Here is a 14577-nt window from a genome sequence, read left to right as displayed (position 1 = left end):
GAAACATAAAAGTGACACTAGTGCATTCATAGGTGTGCATGATTCGAGTGTGTGGTTTACTTTCTGCATACTAACTATTGATCCTCTTTAAACAGAACAATAAGCTTGACAACTTTAAATTATTTAATACCAGCAACACGGGAAACATGATACGCTACAACAATTGAATATTTTAACGGGATCTCTTGTGGAGACAGACCTTTTTTTAGGGTATCTATAGTTGCTGTAATAAAGGCACCAAAATACAATAGGTATTATTAATATTGCAAAAACACAAATGCAATAGCACTCTGCAACCAGCACTCTGCCCTGCCTCTATGCTGGATGTTGAATGAGGCATTGGTGTACATTTTGGCCAAAGAGGCGACCTTGACGTGGTGAGTGGCTTATTACGCTTTGGCCAAAATGTACACCAATGCCTCATTCAACATCCAGCATAGAGGCAGGGCAGAGTGATGGTTGCAGAGTGCTATTGCATTTGTGTTTTTGCGTTTGTATGTGTATTTCGCCATAGCGATGTGCACCTGCATACAGGGTTGTGCTGACTGAACCCCCCACATTATTAATATTGCGCCCACTGAAAAGTTTCACATCACAAAGAAAACTAGGGTTTTCTCAATGATCAAATGATCCAAGCCTGCCGTATTTAGGGCGGTTTCATACACAGCGTTTTATTTTATTTTTATTCCACTGCAGTTTTTTACACATTTTTTTATTAGCTAAAGGCAGGAGGTATAGGTACAAAATTATGTCTCACTATGGGACTTGACCTCCCTATCTTTTGATTACTTACTGAATACACTGCAGTACTCGGTATAGTGGGGTGTTATGTCTGTCAAAGTCTAATAGGCAGACATACATCGCTGACCTGGGAGTGGTTAGTTAGGCTACTAACTGCCAGGGCAACCCATTGGTGTTTTAGCTGACACCCACTGCTGATGGCATTGGCAGATCTCCTGCTCCCACATCATCCTTGTGTTGCACATTTAAGGCGCTATGCAGGAACTACATCCCACCAGGGCAGTAAATGTTCAGTGTGCTGCTGCATTAAAACAAAAATGTAAACACATTGGGGCACATTTGTGGCTAATTTATCAAAGTGGCTGGCACTGGATAAAAATGTTTACACTGTCTTGTCTAAGGCAGATATTTAAAAAGACCTGGGTTTTATTCACAATCAAAAATATTACGCAGCTGATGCCAAAATGTTATATAGGGCAATACCCAGAAATGGAATATGTGAGGGTGTGTGGGGAACAAGCAACCCCATGTGTATTCCTGTTAGGCCTCATGCACACGACCGTATTTTTTTGCGGTCCGCAAAACGGGGTTCCGTTTTCCCGTGATCCGTGACCGTTTTTTCGTCCGTGGGTCTTCCTTGATTTTTGGAGGATCCACGGACATGAAAAAAAAGTCGTTTTGGTGTCCGCCTGGCCGTGCGGAGCCAAACGGATCCGTCCTGAATTACAATGCAAGTCAATGGGGACGGATCCGTTTGACGTTGACACAATATGGTGCCATTTCAAACGGATCCGTCCCCATTGACTTTCAATGTAAAGTCTGGAGTCCCTTTTATACCATCAGATCGGAGTTTTCTCCAATCCGATGGTATATTTTAACTTGAAGCGTCCCCATCACCATGGGAACTCCTCTATGTTAGAATATACTGTCGGATATGAGTTAGATCGTGAAACCTCATTTCCGACAGTATATTCTAACACAGAGGCATTCCCATGGTGATGGGGACGCTTCTACTTAGAATATACTACAAACTGTGTACATGACTGCCCCCTGCTGCCTAGCAGCATCCGATCTCTTACAGGGGGCCGTGATCAGCACAATTAACCCCTCAGGTGCCGCACCTGAAGGGGTTAATTGTACTATCATATCCCCCTGTAAGAGATCAGGGCTGCCAGGCAGCAGGGGGCAGACCCCCCCCCCTCCCCAGTTTGAATATCATTGGTGGCCAGTGCGGCCCCCCCCCTTCCTCCCTCTATTGTAATAATTCGTTGGTGGCACAGTGTGCGCCCCCCCCCCCTTCCTCCCTCTATTGTAATAATTCGTTGGTGGCACAGTGTGCGCCCCCCCTTCCTTCCTCCCTCTATTGTAATAAATCGTTGGTGGCACAGTGTGCGCCCCCCATTGGCCCCCCCTCCCTCTATAGCATTAACAACATTGGTGGCCAGTGTGCGGCCTCCCATCTCCCCCCCCCCCCCCCGATCATTGGTGGCAGCGGGTTACTAGCAATAGTACAATAGTAAAAGATTCATACTTACCTGGGAGCTGCGATGTTCGTGTCCGGCCGGGAGCTCCTCCTACTAGTAAGTGACAGTTCATTTAGCAATGCGCCGCACAGACCTGAGGCTGTCACTTACCAGTAGGTGGAGCTCCCGGCCGGACACGAACATCGCAGCAGCAGCCAGCAGCAGGTAAGTATGAATCTTCTACTATTGTACTATTGCTAAGTAACCATGGCAACCAGGACTGTAGTAGCGTCCCGGTTGCCATGGTTACCGATCGGAGCCCCAGCGATTAAACTGGGACTCCGATCGGAACTCCGCTGCCACCAATGATGGGGGGGGGGAGATGGGAGGCCGCACACTGGCCACCAATGTTGTTAATGCTATAGAGGGAGGGGGGGCCGATGGGGGGCGCACACTGTGCCACCAACGAATTATTACAATAGAGGGAGGGAGGGGAGGGCGCACACTGTGCCACCAACGAATTATTACAATAGAGGGAGGGGGGGGGCCGCACTGGCCACCAATGATATTCAAACTGGGGAGGGGGGGGAGGGTCTGCCCCCTGCTGCCTGGCAGCCCTGATCTCTTACAGGGGGCCGTGATCAGCACAATTAACCCCTTCAGGTGCCGCACCTGAAGGGGTTAATTGTGCTGATCACGGCCCCCTGTAAGAGATCAGATGCTGCCAGGCAGCAGGGGGCAGTCTTGTACACAGTTTGTAGTGTATTCTAACTAGAAGCGTCCCCATCACCATGGGAACGCTTCTGTGTTAGAATATACTGTCGGTTCTGAGTTTTCACGAAGTGAAAACTCAGCTTTGAGAAAGCTTTTATGCAGACGGATCTTCGGATCCGTCTGTATAAAAACTAACCTACGGCCACGGATCACGGACACGGATGCCAATCTTGTGTGCATCCGTGTTCTTTCACGGACCCATTGACTTGAATGGGTCCGTGAACCGTTGGCCGTGAAAAAAATAGGACAGGTCATATTTTTTTCACGGCCAGGAAACACGGCTCACAGATGCGGCCGCCAAACGGTGCATTTTCCGTTTTTTCCACGGACCCATTGAAAGTCAATGGGTCCGCGAAAAAAAACGGAAAACGGCACAACGGCCACGGATGCACACAACGGTCGTGTGCATGAGGCCTTAGAGTGGGTTCACATCTGCGTTCTGGATTCCTTTATGGCTTTCTGTTATAACATGGTTATAACGGAATCCATAAGACGGAAGTCAAAACGGAAGCCTTTAGAGGCATTCCGTTTTGATCCGTCTTAATAGAAGTCTATGGGAATCATAATGGATCCCTCTGGGTCCCATTATGCTAGACGGAAAACAAAGTTCTGTCGACAGGACTTTTTTCTCCGTTCTGCATAACGGAAACCAGACGGATCCGTTATGCTTCCCCATAGACTTCTATTAAGACGGAAAGCAAAACGGAATGCCTTTTATAGGCTTCCGGTTTGAATTCCGTCATAATTCAAGTCTATGGGCATCATAACGGATCCGTCCTTTCGTCTTATGGATTCCGTTATTTTCCGTTATAACCATTTTATAACGGAAAGCCATAACGGAATCCAGAACGCAGATGTGAACCCACCCTTAATACGGCTGCCTCAGGGTAGTACATTTCTAACATTTTATATCCATGCCAAGAAGGGACTTGGCAGATGTCCGCATTCGAATTGGCCCCATTGAATTGCGCTAATCCCCTGTTGGATCCTTGGCGTTCAAACTACAATTCACAGCAGAAATCCGAAGATCAGTCTCGGATATCTGCTGCGGATTCCACAAGAAATGCATATCAAAATTTAAAACCGTGTGCACATACCCTTAGGATGATAGTAGTTTATTTATAAAGCGGGTAATATTAGAGCGGCAACAGATATTTGCTGAGTTTCCAGGAAGTTATAGACACATTTGGAAACAGTGTCACTTTTTTTTTCCAATCACTATCTTTGATCCCTTTGGAATCGTTTTAATTAGAGATGGCACACAGAAACTTGACAAGGAAGGAGTGTAATTAGAAACTTGGCTGGGAAATAGGAGCTGTTTGGGTGCGGGGGAAGCACGGCTGATAAATATGCATGCTGCTGTCATAGCATGCAAATTGAAAGCTCCCTAAAATAGTGTCTGGCTTTGATAATAATCAGCGGTTTTCTTAATGTAATATGTGATTTTATGGGCACCCATTACAGCAGTAGTCTGAGATGGATTGATAGATAGACTGATAGAATAGAATGTTATACTTTCTTCTTTATTTGCAAGGTGCTTTGTATTTGTCCTTCATATATGTTCAGTATGTATTGTTGGGTTTTGTTCCTGCTTTGGTACTTTTTCCCACTCAAATATTGTCCATGTTTTTCATAGGCTTCATTCAAATGGCTACAATGCATTTTAGTGTCCACATTACAGCTGCAGATGTGTAATATGTGTGGCTGTAATACAGACAATAAAATTAGGTTGTATTTTGCTATTTTCATATTATTGAACCTTTTTTTTGTCAGGTGATTAATGTGGACAGACACAGTAGTGACATGATTGGTTAATAGAGGGGACTCTCCCGTTCAGATCCCTTATCTATTAGCCAGAAAGCAGCTATGAAGAGCATCTTCCACCCTGAAGGATCCTTCACCAGTTGGTACCATGCAATGCTTCATTTTCCCTGTTGGGACAGCAGAGGAACTGAATGCTTGCATCTCCTGTGATCAACCTATTGTCAAGGCACAAAAGAGGTTTATCCAAAGTGGACATACTCTTACTTTAAAGGGAACCTGTCATGTGGATATTTGATTATAATGTAACTAATTATTTACAATCATTAACTACTAAAAAGTACCTTAGATGTATTCACTTACTGGTGTGACAGATGGTTATCTCATAATATACACACAAAGATGCCGCATGCCGCATGCTAATGAGCTGATTGGAGTCCGGCGTGATGTCATGGAGTCCAGCGTATATTTAATTCAGAGCTATAGCCACTCCCCTGCCCACCTGCTGCTGATTCATATGGAAAATAACTGTCAATCAGCAGCAGAGGGGCGGGGAGAGTCAGGAGCTCATGAATATTCAGGACTCCTCATTATCAGCTGGAGCTTTTCAATACAAGATGTTGGCAGATTGACTGGGTCAATTAAAGAAAGTGACCCAGCATTGTGCTAAGAGAATCAGTCACTTATTTATGTTGCCCTTAGTTAGGACACCATAAAACTGCTGACAGGTTCCCTTTAAACTACAAGACTTAAAAAAAAGTCTAGGAGATCTGTTTCTTTCTTTTTTTTCCTCCTAGATTCTATGTGATCATTGGGAATCTAAGATCTATTTAGCTTTGCTCTAAAGCAGGGGTGTCACTCTCATTTTAACCAAGGGCCACATCAGCATCTTGGTCACCTTCAAAGGGCTGGTTTGCAGGACTTAAACACCAAAGTCTGCAGTGCAGTTCTATGTAACACCCAGATAAGTTATCACAGAGAGTTATCACTGTGTTATCTGTGGTGTTACATAGGACTGCAGGTAACCTACTACATTATCTGTACTCAGAGAGTTATCACTGTGTTATCTGTGGTGTTACATAGGACTGTGGGTGACATATACTTCTACTACGTTGTAGTATACAGTATGTCACCTGCAGTCCTATGTAACAGCACAGAGAACACGGTGACAACTCTCTGAGTACAGATAATGTGGTTTGTAGTAGATGTCACCTGCAGTCCTATGTAACACCACAACTAACGCAGTGGTAACTCTCTGAGTACAGATAATGTAGTAGGATACCTGCAGTCCTATGTAACACCACAGATAACACAGTGATAACTCTCTGTGATAATCTGGGTGTTGCATAGAACTCTACTGCAGACTTTGGGGGTGGGGGGTTCAGGCTAAGCAGACAAGTGTACCTGTACTGAAGTCCATTTTTTTCAACGAGCTCCAGACCAGAGAGGGCAGGACCGTCAGGCGCATCACTTTGCCAGATATACAGGGTAGAGGGCAGGCAGCTCCTGCACTTCGCTTAGCTTTCTCTCTGTGATGTTGTGACATCAGGCGCAGCCGGCTTTTTAGAACATATACTTTCTGCATTATGGTCTTTCCAGTGGATAACAATCTGTCCATGGTAACATGATGGACTCATCAGGGTAGGGCAGATTTCAGTTTACAGTGCAGTTATCAGACCTGTATCCTACTAAATAACTTAAAGGGATTTTCTGAGACTTTATTAGTGATGAAGTAATAATACATCATTTGAAATGCCCAATTTATTGCTCAGTAATGTGTTTCGTGGGGTAACCCCTTTGACAGTAAATTTCCTTGTGTCAGATTCCCTGCAATAAATGCCTGATAGGTGCGGATCCCACAGGGTACAAAAATCTCCATTTCTGCAATAAGGCCAGCTAAACGTGCAGGATACACATGGATTGCATCCGTATTTTGCAGATCTGCAGTTTGCAGATCACAAAAATGATACGGTTATGTGCAGGAGGCCTTAGAAAGAGGCAAAGAGATACACAGAAAAATCACAGAAGACTTTTGGATCTCATTTCACTACTTGATAACTTATTCTGAAAAGTCACCTGAAATGCATTTTATGACTTTTTTGTGACTGAATATCTGGACTCATAGGGGGTCATTTATCAAACTGGTGTAAAGTAGAACTGGCTTAGTTGCCCATAGCAACCAATCGGATTTCACCTTTCATTTTTGACAGCTGCTTTGAAAAATGAAAGGTGGAATCTGATTGGTTGCTATGGGCAACTAAGCCAGTTCTACTTTACACCAGTTTGATAAATGACCCCCATAGTTTTCAGATGCAAAAATATAAAAAGGAGAATTAAATGACACATATTGTAAATACAATAAGACATGTTAAAGTTTGATGGAGAGTGAATATTTTTATAAGTCCCTGTATGTGAAGGCGCATCCCTGGCAGTTTATTACAGAGATGAACTACTGTACAAGAATGTGAGAATTGCTTGTTTATAATAAAGTAGAGAAATATGTGTTCCTCCTGACACTGTAGGTTTATCAAAGGATGTCCGCAGTATAATTCTTCACTTACAGCTTACACACATCAGCAAAGAGTTCATAATAGTAACCTACAGGGGGCGTACTACCCAAGTAGCCAAGATACCTGCAGGCTTGTTACTGCACTTTTATCTTTTTCACCTTGGGTTTATTTATTCTGACACAAGTAGGTTACCACTGTGCTGTGGTTTTTCGTGTTATTTTTACATTCTTTTTCTTATTATACACTTGATCACAGGGATTTGTGTTCATAATAAACAAAAAATCTAAATGAAGCCAATGAGGGACATTTATCAAGATTGGCTTTCCCATACGCCAGTCTTGATCCCTGTGCACCGCAGCAGTTTAAGACCGTTTGCACAGACTTCTCTATAGGAAAGAAAACCTCTGAAAAAGTTTTGTGACTAAAAAACACACCACTGCAAAAAATGCAAGTTTTTCTTACAGGCCAAGAAACACAGAAAAGACATAGTGTGGGCAGCATCTTAAGGGTGGGCTCACACATGGCAGCATAATACAATACCAGCTACGTAGATGAGATTTTAAAAATTTCATCTACAGTGCGTACATTTTCTGCGCATGTGGTGTGTTTTTTTGTAATTGCAGAATGTCAATTCTTTGTGTGGATTTTCATTGCGGATTTCATTCTTTGCAAGGCTTCATACACATTCATGTGTGCAGTAGCTTTGAGTGACTGTATGTATTTAGTTTTATCACATAGATTTAAGATTTAAATACAGATGTAGCATAGGTAACACACACACACACACTCTTAATTCAAATTTCTTAACTCATCGCGTTATCTTGAAACAAAAGCCATTGAAAAGCAATTGCTTAACGCGTTTAGTTGCATTTAGTTTAGATAACGTGTCTCATAAAGCATGTGTGTTAACCCTGTAGATTCCAATAGATTTAATTATAGAGATGATCTATAATGGGGTAGATTGACTAATCCTGTCGATGTCGTAAGCTTAGACCGGATGTCTAGACCTGCACCAGACTTATCACAGTGGCTCAAGCTGAATAGTAAATCTGGTGCATGACTGGTATTTTTCTCTAATTTTATACCAACTATTGATTTGCTTAGTTTAGAAATTGTGGCACAATTTTGGCATTAAGGGGGACATTTTGCACCCTGGTCTCAATCTCTCTGTGATCACATTTGATGCAACAATTATTAAGAGGCACATCCCCATTAATATTTCCATCACATCTTTGCAGGTCCGTGCACCAAAGCGCAGATCTACACCAGCAAGCAAACTGGTGTAGATTATAGTAAATGTAAGGGCCAACTACTTCTCCGCCCACCGTCTGCCACTTTGAAAAGTGGTGAGCGGTGTCCAAAACCCTAAAAAAGTCACATAATTTTGTACAGCTACAGCATGCACCGAATTATTATTATTTTTTTGTAAATTCTCTTTTTATTAATTTTCATTTAAAATTAAGGTATCACGAGGGGAGGACACCTCGGGACGCAGCCCAAGAGAGTTAACTCCATAAGACATGAGTGATACAATAGAAAACACATAAAGTGCTATAAAAGTAAACATAAAATATGTAGCAGAAAGGCACCAAGGAAGATTGAATGGCAAATATACAATACTAGCATATGCCGGGCGATATCAGGGTATTCCTTCAGTAAAGGTGCAGCCCAGTAAACAAGAAACTTCCGATAGTTCGCAGGGGGGAAGGAAAGACCAGGTTAAGAGGGGGAGGGGAAGGGGGGGACAGAAATTGAAAGATAACAGCCCAGAAAGACCGAAAAAGGAAAGAAGGGCCAAGAGAGATACACAAGAGCCTCATATCCTATGCAGCGAGAAGAAGTTTATAGTCGTGGGTAGTTTGAAATGTCATCAAGCCTTTCCATGTCTTAAGAAACTTATTTTCAGTGTTCATTAGGGAAGCGGTTAGATCCTCCATCTTCATTATTTCCTGAATTTTACCCAGCCACAGAGACATTGTAGGCACAGTTGTCTGCCTCCAAAGGCAAGGGATACATGCCCTAGCAGCATTGACCAAATGACGTATCACATTACGATAGTCGCCATGGATGGGTCACACTGGTGGAGCAGGAAGAATGCTGGTGATTTCGGGAGGTCAACCATGGTAAATTTGTACGTGACCTGCCACACTTTATCCCAAAATTGTGTTAGTGCCTGACATTCCCAAAAGATATGCAACAAGGTCCCCCTTGCTTCACCACAGTGCCAGCATAGTGGAGACACTGTGGGGAATATGGCATTCAGTCTGGTTGGTACTAGCTATAGAGGTCTTATGTGTGCACAAATAAATCCTGTCTTTCTGCTCGGCCGTAAACGTCACTCCCAGGTCTTGTTCCCATTGGGTCATGTATTTTGGAGGGGGGAGACCCGAAGGAGAGTTCAGGAAACAGTACATGTTGGAGAGAGTGTGTCGGGGGATACCCCTTTGATCGCATAGTTTCTCAAAGTATGCACCGAATTTTGTGACTTTTTGGCGCCAGTATTCTTGGGCACAGAGGATGATAAATGTCGCCTTAACTGTTTCATATTGGACCACGCCCCATTACAGTGAAGTGTCCATCAAGATACTTCATTTCTGTTAAGCCACTCCCTATGACGGGCTAGGCACAGATAGTTTCTCAAATACAGGTATGCCAACGTCAGAATCTGGCAATTTTTGAGTTTTAGCTATGTATTTTTACTTATGAAACTTCCCTGGGGTGGCCATGTTAGATACTTTCTTTCTGCACTTACCACACAGTCAGTATAGCAGGAGTTGTGTGCTATCTTAGGCTATTGGTTGCCACAATTTAGGGTCCAGCCACATGGCGACATGTGTCATGAATGTCAATGGTGTTGCTATGGGACATGCTACATGCTGCGAGAGTCGCCAAAAATCCATCCAAGTCGGATTTTCTGCGACTGTGGCTCTGTACAGTATTAGAATGTAATGGCTCAGATGAGCCGAAGTTATTACTTTGCAAAGTCTCGCGAGACTTCAGGTAATAACTTTATCAATTAATTTGTACTGTAAAAAACCTTTGTACCGAACTCGGGTACGGTTCTAAGGTACCTGCCCTGTAGATATCACATCATCAATGACCTTGCCTCTGAGGGCGGTGTTCTGCTCATTCGCCTGAAGATGTGATGTCAGTAATGATGGTGTGTCTTAGAGCAGGGTTTTTCTAGCAGGCCTTCAAGCAGGCTTTGATCTATGATGTTCGAGCTGAGAGCAGAAGAGAGGCAGAGACCTGATATTACAGACACAAACACAAGGTGCGGGTCACAGATCACAGTTACTCTGGAGGAGTCAAAGTGCACTCAGAACGTTATCATCAGACTCGTATAACGACGTAAGGTTGAAAGACAGTGTCATAAATTTTTTTTTGTAAAACCTTAATCCTCCTTTTCAAACATAGTTCACATCAGTATCTTGTTCTCTACAACAAGCAGAGACTGGAGCATCTGAAAGACCAAACCTTTTCGTATATATGACCAGCCATACATGCTTTACCTCTGTGTGGATTTATTTAGATATGTGTGTGCAATAAAAGTTGTCAAGAGTGATGGCGAATAGGACATTTAAATATAGAAATGTGTTAAAACGAGCTGGTTCACACTGAAAGAAGAGCATCTTCATCAGCACAAGAGTAAAGTAGAAGGTAGTTGCTTTCTTCCTTTCAGAAAAAGTAGTAGATCTCTAGAATATATTCCCACGGAGCATGACATCTATAGGAATACAGTCTGAAAACCCGAAACTGCCAGATTATGCAGGAACCATTTCATGTGTATTTCTGTGCTGTTTATGGTGGTAGTAGACACTTCTGCTCTCCCAGAAGCGGCACATCTGGCACAAGGTCTATGGTGTGCAGGAAAGTATGAGACTGACACTTTTTCTGCTTACTCACATAAACATTTTTAGTAAGCCATCTGCTGATTTATAGACTTTGCCATGTTGCACTAATTTGCTCTCAAGTACTCCTATCCAACAATGGATCCCTCTCATGCTCTGGCGTCCTACTTACAGGAGTGTGTCCCTCTGACCTCTCACTTGCCCTAAATGGGGGGGTCACAGCACCCTGCCTGGAAAGTGTTAAAACACTGGCCATAGGGCTGAAGGAGATACACCTTGTGTGCAGTCCAGGCTCCTATGGCAACACAATAGATCAGATAGCTTCATGAATATTGCCAGTAGCAGGGGCTGCGTGAGGAATAAGTGATCAGTCTGATGTCAGCAGCCTCTGATGCTGCAGCTCCTCTCAGTATGCTTAGTATGGGCAGCAGCCAGAGTCAAGGAGACAGGGAGGGAGGAAAAGAGGGAGGGAGTTCTCTTTTTCTCTTTTTATTGTGATTTGTTCCTTTTGTTCTTCTGGGCAGCCCCCGTCCAGTCCCTCCCATGGCCGGCTGCTGACTGAAGTCTCCTGCCCGTCTGTTGCATTTCATACCCTCCTGCAAAGTCCTCATCATCTCCCAGCTCGGGATCTGAAGAGAGACTGGCAATCATGGACCACAGGCTCCTCCTGGCACCTCCAGCCCTGGCAGGATGCTGCGATTGCTGCTGATGCTTTTAAAACACAGACCTCCTTGTCAATGTCTGGCTGCAGGAGCAATAGGTGCTGACATGCCCCCCGACAGTGGCATATAGGGGCTGATTGCAGAGGACCTTCAGTGGGGGGAGTATCCTGGCAGACAATGGACAGACTGCACCCCTCTATGAGGAAGCGTCTGTACAGTCTCCCGCAGCACATTGGATCCAAAGCATCTATAATGGATGAAGAGGAAGGTGAGGAGAGGGACACCTGGAGGAAAAGCATTAAGCTCAAACCATTACCCTCACCCTCAGCTCTTAAGGTCCTTGACCCACGACCTGGAGCAAAGGAAGCTCATCTAGTTATGGAAACTGAAGTAGGTAAATCCCAAAGAACCAGTAGCAATGGAGACTGCAGGAGGTTTACAGGTAGTCTCTCCTCCATTGCTAGCTGTGGCCGGCACCTTCACGATTCAGACCCCAGCGAAGGGCGAAGGCTTATCTCTGAGGTGGACCTGAGCCCTACTGAGGAGAAGTCCCCTACAATGGACGCCCCTGGAGAATCAGGTACAGGCCCTTCCCAGGCAGCCTCCCCAGTGTCCCAGGCTAGGAGCACTGACCAGCACAGCAGTACTGGGAAGGTGGACGCCAGAGAACAGATTTTGTCTGGAGGGGACGAGGAGCAGAGTAGTTTTATGCACAGACAATTTGGGGCCCTTTTGCAGCCTGGGGTGAACAAATTTTCCTTGCGGATGTTTGGCAGCCAGAAGGCAGTAGAAAGAGAGCAAGATCGAGTAAAGTCTGCAGGATTTTGGATTATTCACCCTTATAGCGACTTCAGGTAATGCCATAAACCAGTGTAAGGAGTGTGATCAGTTCTTCTTATTCCTTCTCTTGGCCTCTCTAGCCATCAGTCACTTTTCTTGGCATACATACAGGATGGATTGGGGCTTCTTTTCCTATAGGGATTTTCCAGACTTTGTGTTTCACCTATGAAATGGGTGATCCTCCTGAGCTTTGTCTCATTGCTTTCTCTCTGTAACCTTGAAGGAGTCACAATTGTGAAACCAAATTAGCTTCATTGTTTAAGCTCTTAGACTGAGGCAACCCCTTCATGAATATAGAGATAGGCACCATGGAGAACTGTTGATTGCAGGGACAGAGGTAGTTATGCTGTATTAAATCCCACAAATTAGAAATCATTTTAGAGGTTGGGCCTAGTGTGGTAGGAAGGGAGAATGTAAGCTCCACATCTCGAGCCGGAGCCCCTGTATGATGGATCAGTGCACAGTAAAAAAGTGTTGATGTTCACTGTACATTCTTCCACCTTCTCATAAAAAGTCAGAGGCAAAGTGGGGAAATATTGATTTCCAGTCCTATTTCCCACAACGGAAGCAATACTATGGCAGGAATAAAATATGGGCATAGGTGTACAGTTCACAGCCTTTCATTAATATTCATTAATAAATGTAACTAGCAATTTACTTAATTTACCATTTTAGCTTTGTACTGAATGGAAAAAATTCAATCCTTGAAATAACATTTCTGATTTTGAATCTTTACATATTTACATGCCATCAATAAGTAATTAAATGGGTTGTGTCGCTTCAGGAAGTGGCATTTATCATATAAAGTTAATACAAGGCACTTACTAATATATTATTATCCATATTGCTTCCTTTGCTGGCTGGATTCATTCTTCTATCACATTATACACTGCTTGTATCCATGGGTTTTGACTAACATGTCATCTAGCAGTGGTGGTCATGCTTGTACACGATAGGAAAAAGCACAAGCCTCTCTGGTGGCCAGGGGAGTGCACATAGGCACGCATGCGCAGCATCTGTCATCCCACCCACCCCGTATCTGCGCTGCAGCGACGGCTATAACCCCTGGAATCGAGCAGTGTATAATGTGATGGAAAAATGAATGCAGCCAGCAAAGGAGGCAATATGAACAATCACAATACATTAGTAAGTGCCTTGTATTACATGATAAATGCCATTTTATGAAGTGAGACAGCCCCTTTAAGCTCTTGTCAAATAAATGAGTAATACTATAACATTTAGCTGCCAGTCATGTAACCCACAGACCTTTGTAAATTGAAAAGTAAGACGCTCAGAAGCTTAAAGGGCAGTGTAGCGCACAATTTTTTAATCATGAGAAAGGTATTCACTTTGGTCTTTACTTAGTTGTAAGCACCAGTGGTAGTGAGCAAAGCTAATTCACTATGATTCATCTGCATAGATAGTTTTACCTGTTGCCCTCTTAATTAGTACTGTGCAAAATGGCTGACCAGAATGCTTTAAAATAAATAAAAAACTTAAAGGGATCAGAGAGATCCCAAGAAGGGTATCATATGGGCACAGTGATCAAGGCATAATTATCTACTGAAGTATCATGCAGCATTGCACTTTAAAGGTTTGCATGAATATCCTTTAAAACAATCATTTATGAAGGTAGCTGTAATGTATTTCTTTACTTTTATTGCTCCTATCTTCCATTCTGGGCTGTGGTCACATGACCATGTCCGTGACCTCTTTCTTATTTAGTGTGATGCCATGTCCACGGACTTGTAAAAGCAGTAACGGGGCAGTGATAAGGGAGTGTCCATGTAAGTAGCTGGGAGCTATAAACGAGTTGAGTGTTTGGCGGTGCTGGAGCTGTGGCAAAGAAAGGAGAAGTGCATCATGGGTTTGGTTGGGTACAGCAACAGGAAGTGCTACATACAGGATAGAAACCAGGTTTGTGAAAATGAGTCAGGAGAGGCCAAATTGAAAAAACAAAAACGCAAGGGGAAGA

General features: G+C 43.6%; 1 protein-coding gene across 1 annotated transcript in view; it reads left to right on the top strand.

The window, feature by feature from the left end:
- Nucleotides 1-11628: 11628 nt before the first annotated feature.
- Nucleotides 11629-14577, top strand: part of HCN4 (hyperpolarization activated cyclic nucleotide gated potassium channel 4) — a 220469-nt gene continuing 217520 nt past the window's right edge. The window contains exon 1 of the mRNA XM_040413696.1: nt 11629-12616. Coding sequence (XP_040269630.1) covers nt 11940-12616 — 677 coding nt within the window. The 5' untranslated portion in view covers nt 11629-11939. The remainder of the gene's footprint in view (nt 12617-14577) is intronic.

The sequence above is a fragment of the Bufo bufo genome, chromosome 1 (genome assembly GCF_905171765.1).
Source record: "Bufo bufo chromosome 1, aBufBuf1.1, whole genome shotgun sequence".
Taxonomy (NCBI): domain Eukaryota; kingdom Metazoa; phylum Chordata; class Amphibia; order Anura; family Bufonidae; genus Bufo; species Bufo bufo.
Note: the sequence above shows the minus strand (reverse complement) of the source record. Positions and strands in the feature narration are given on the sequence as shown.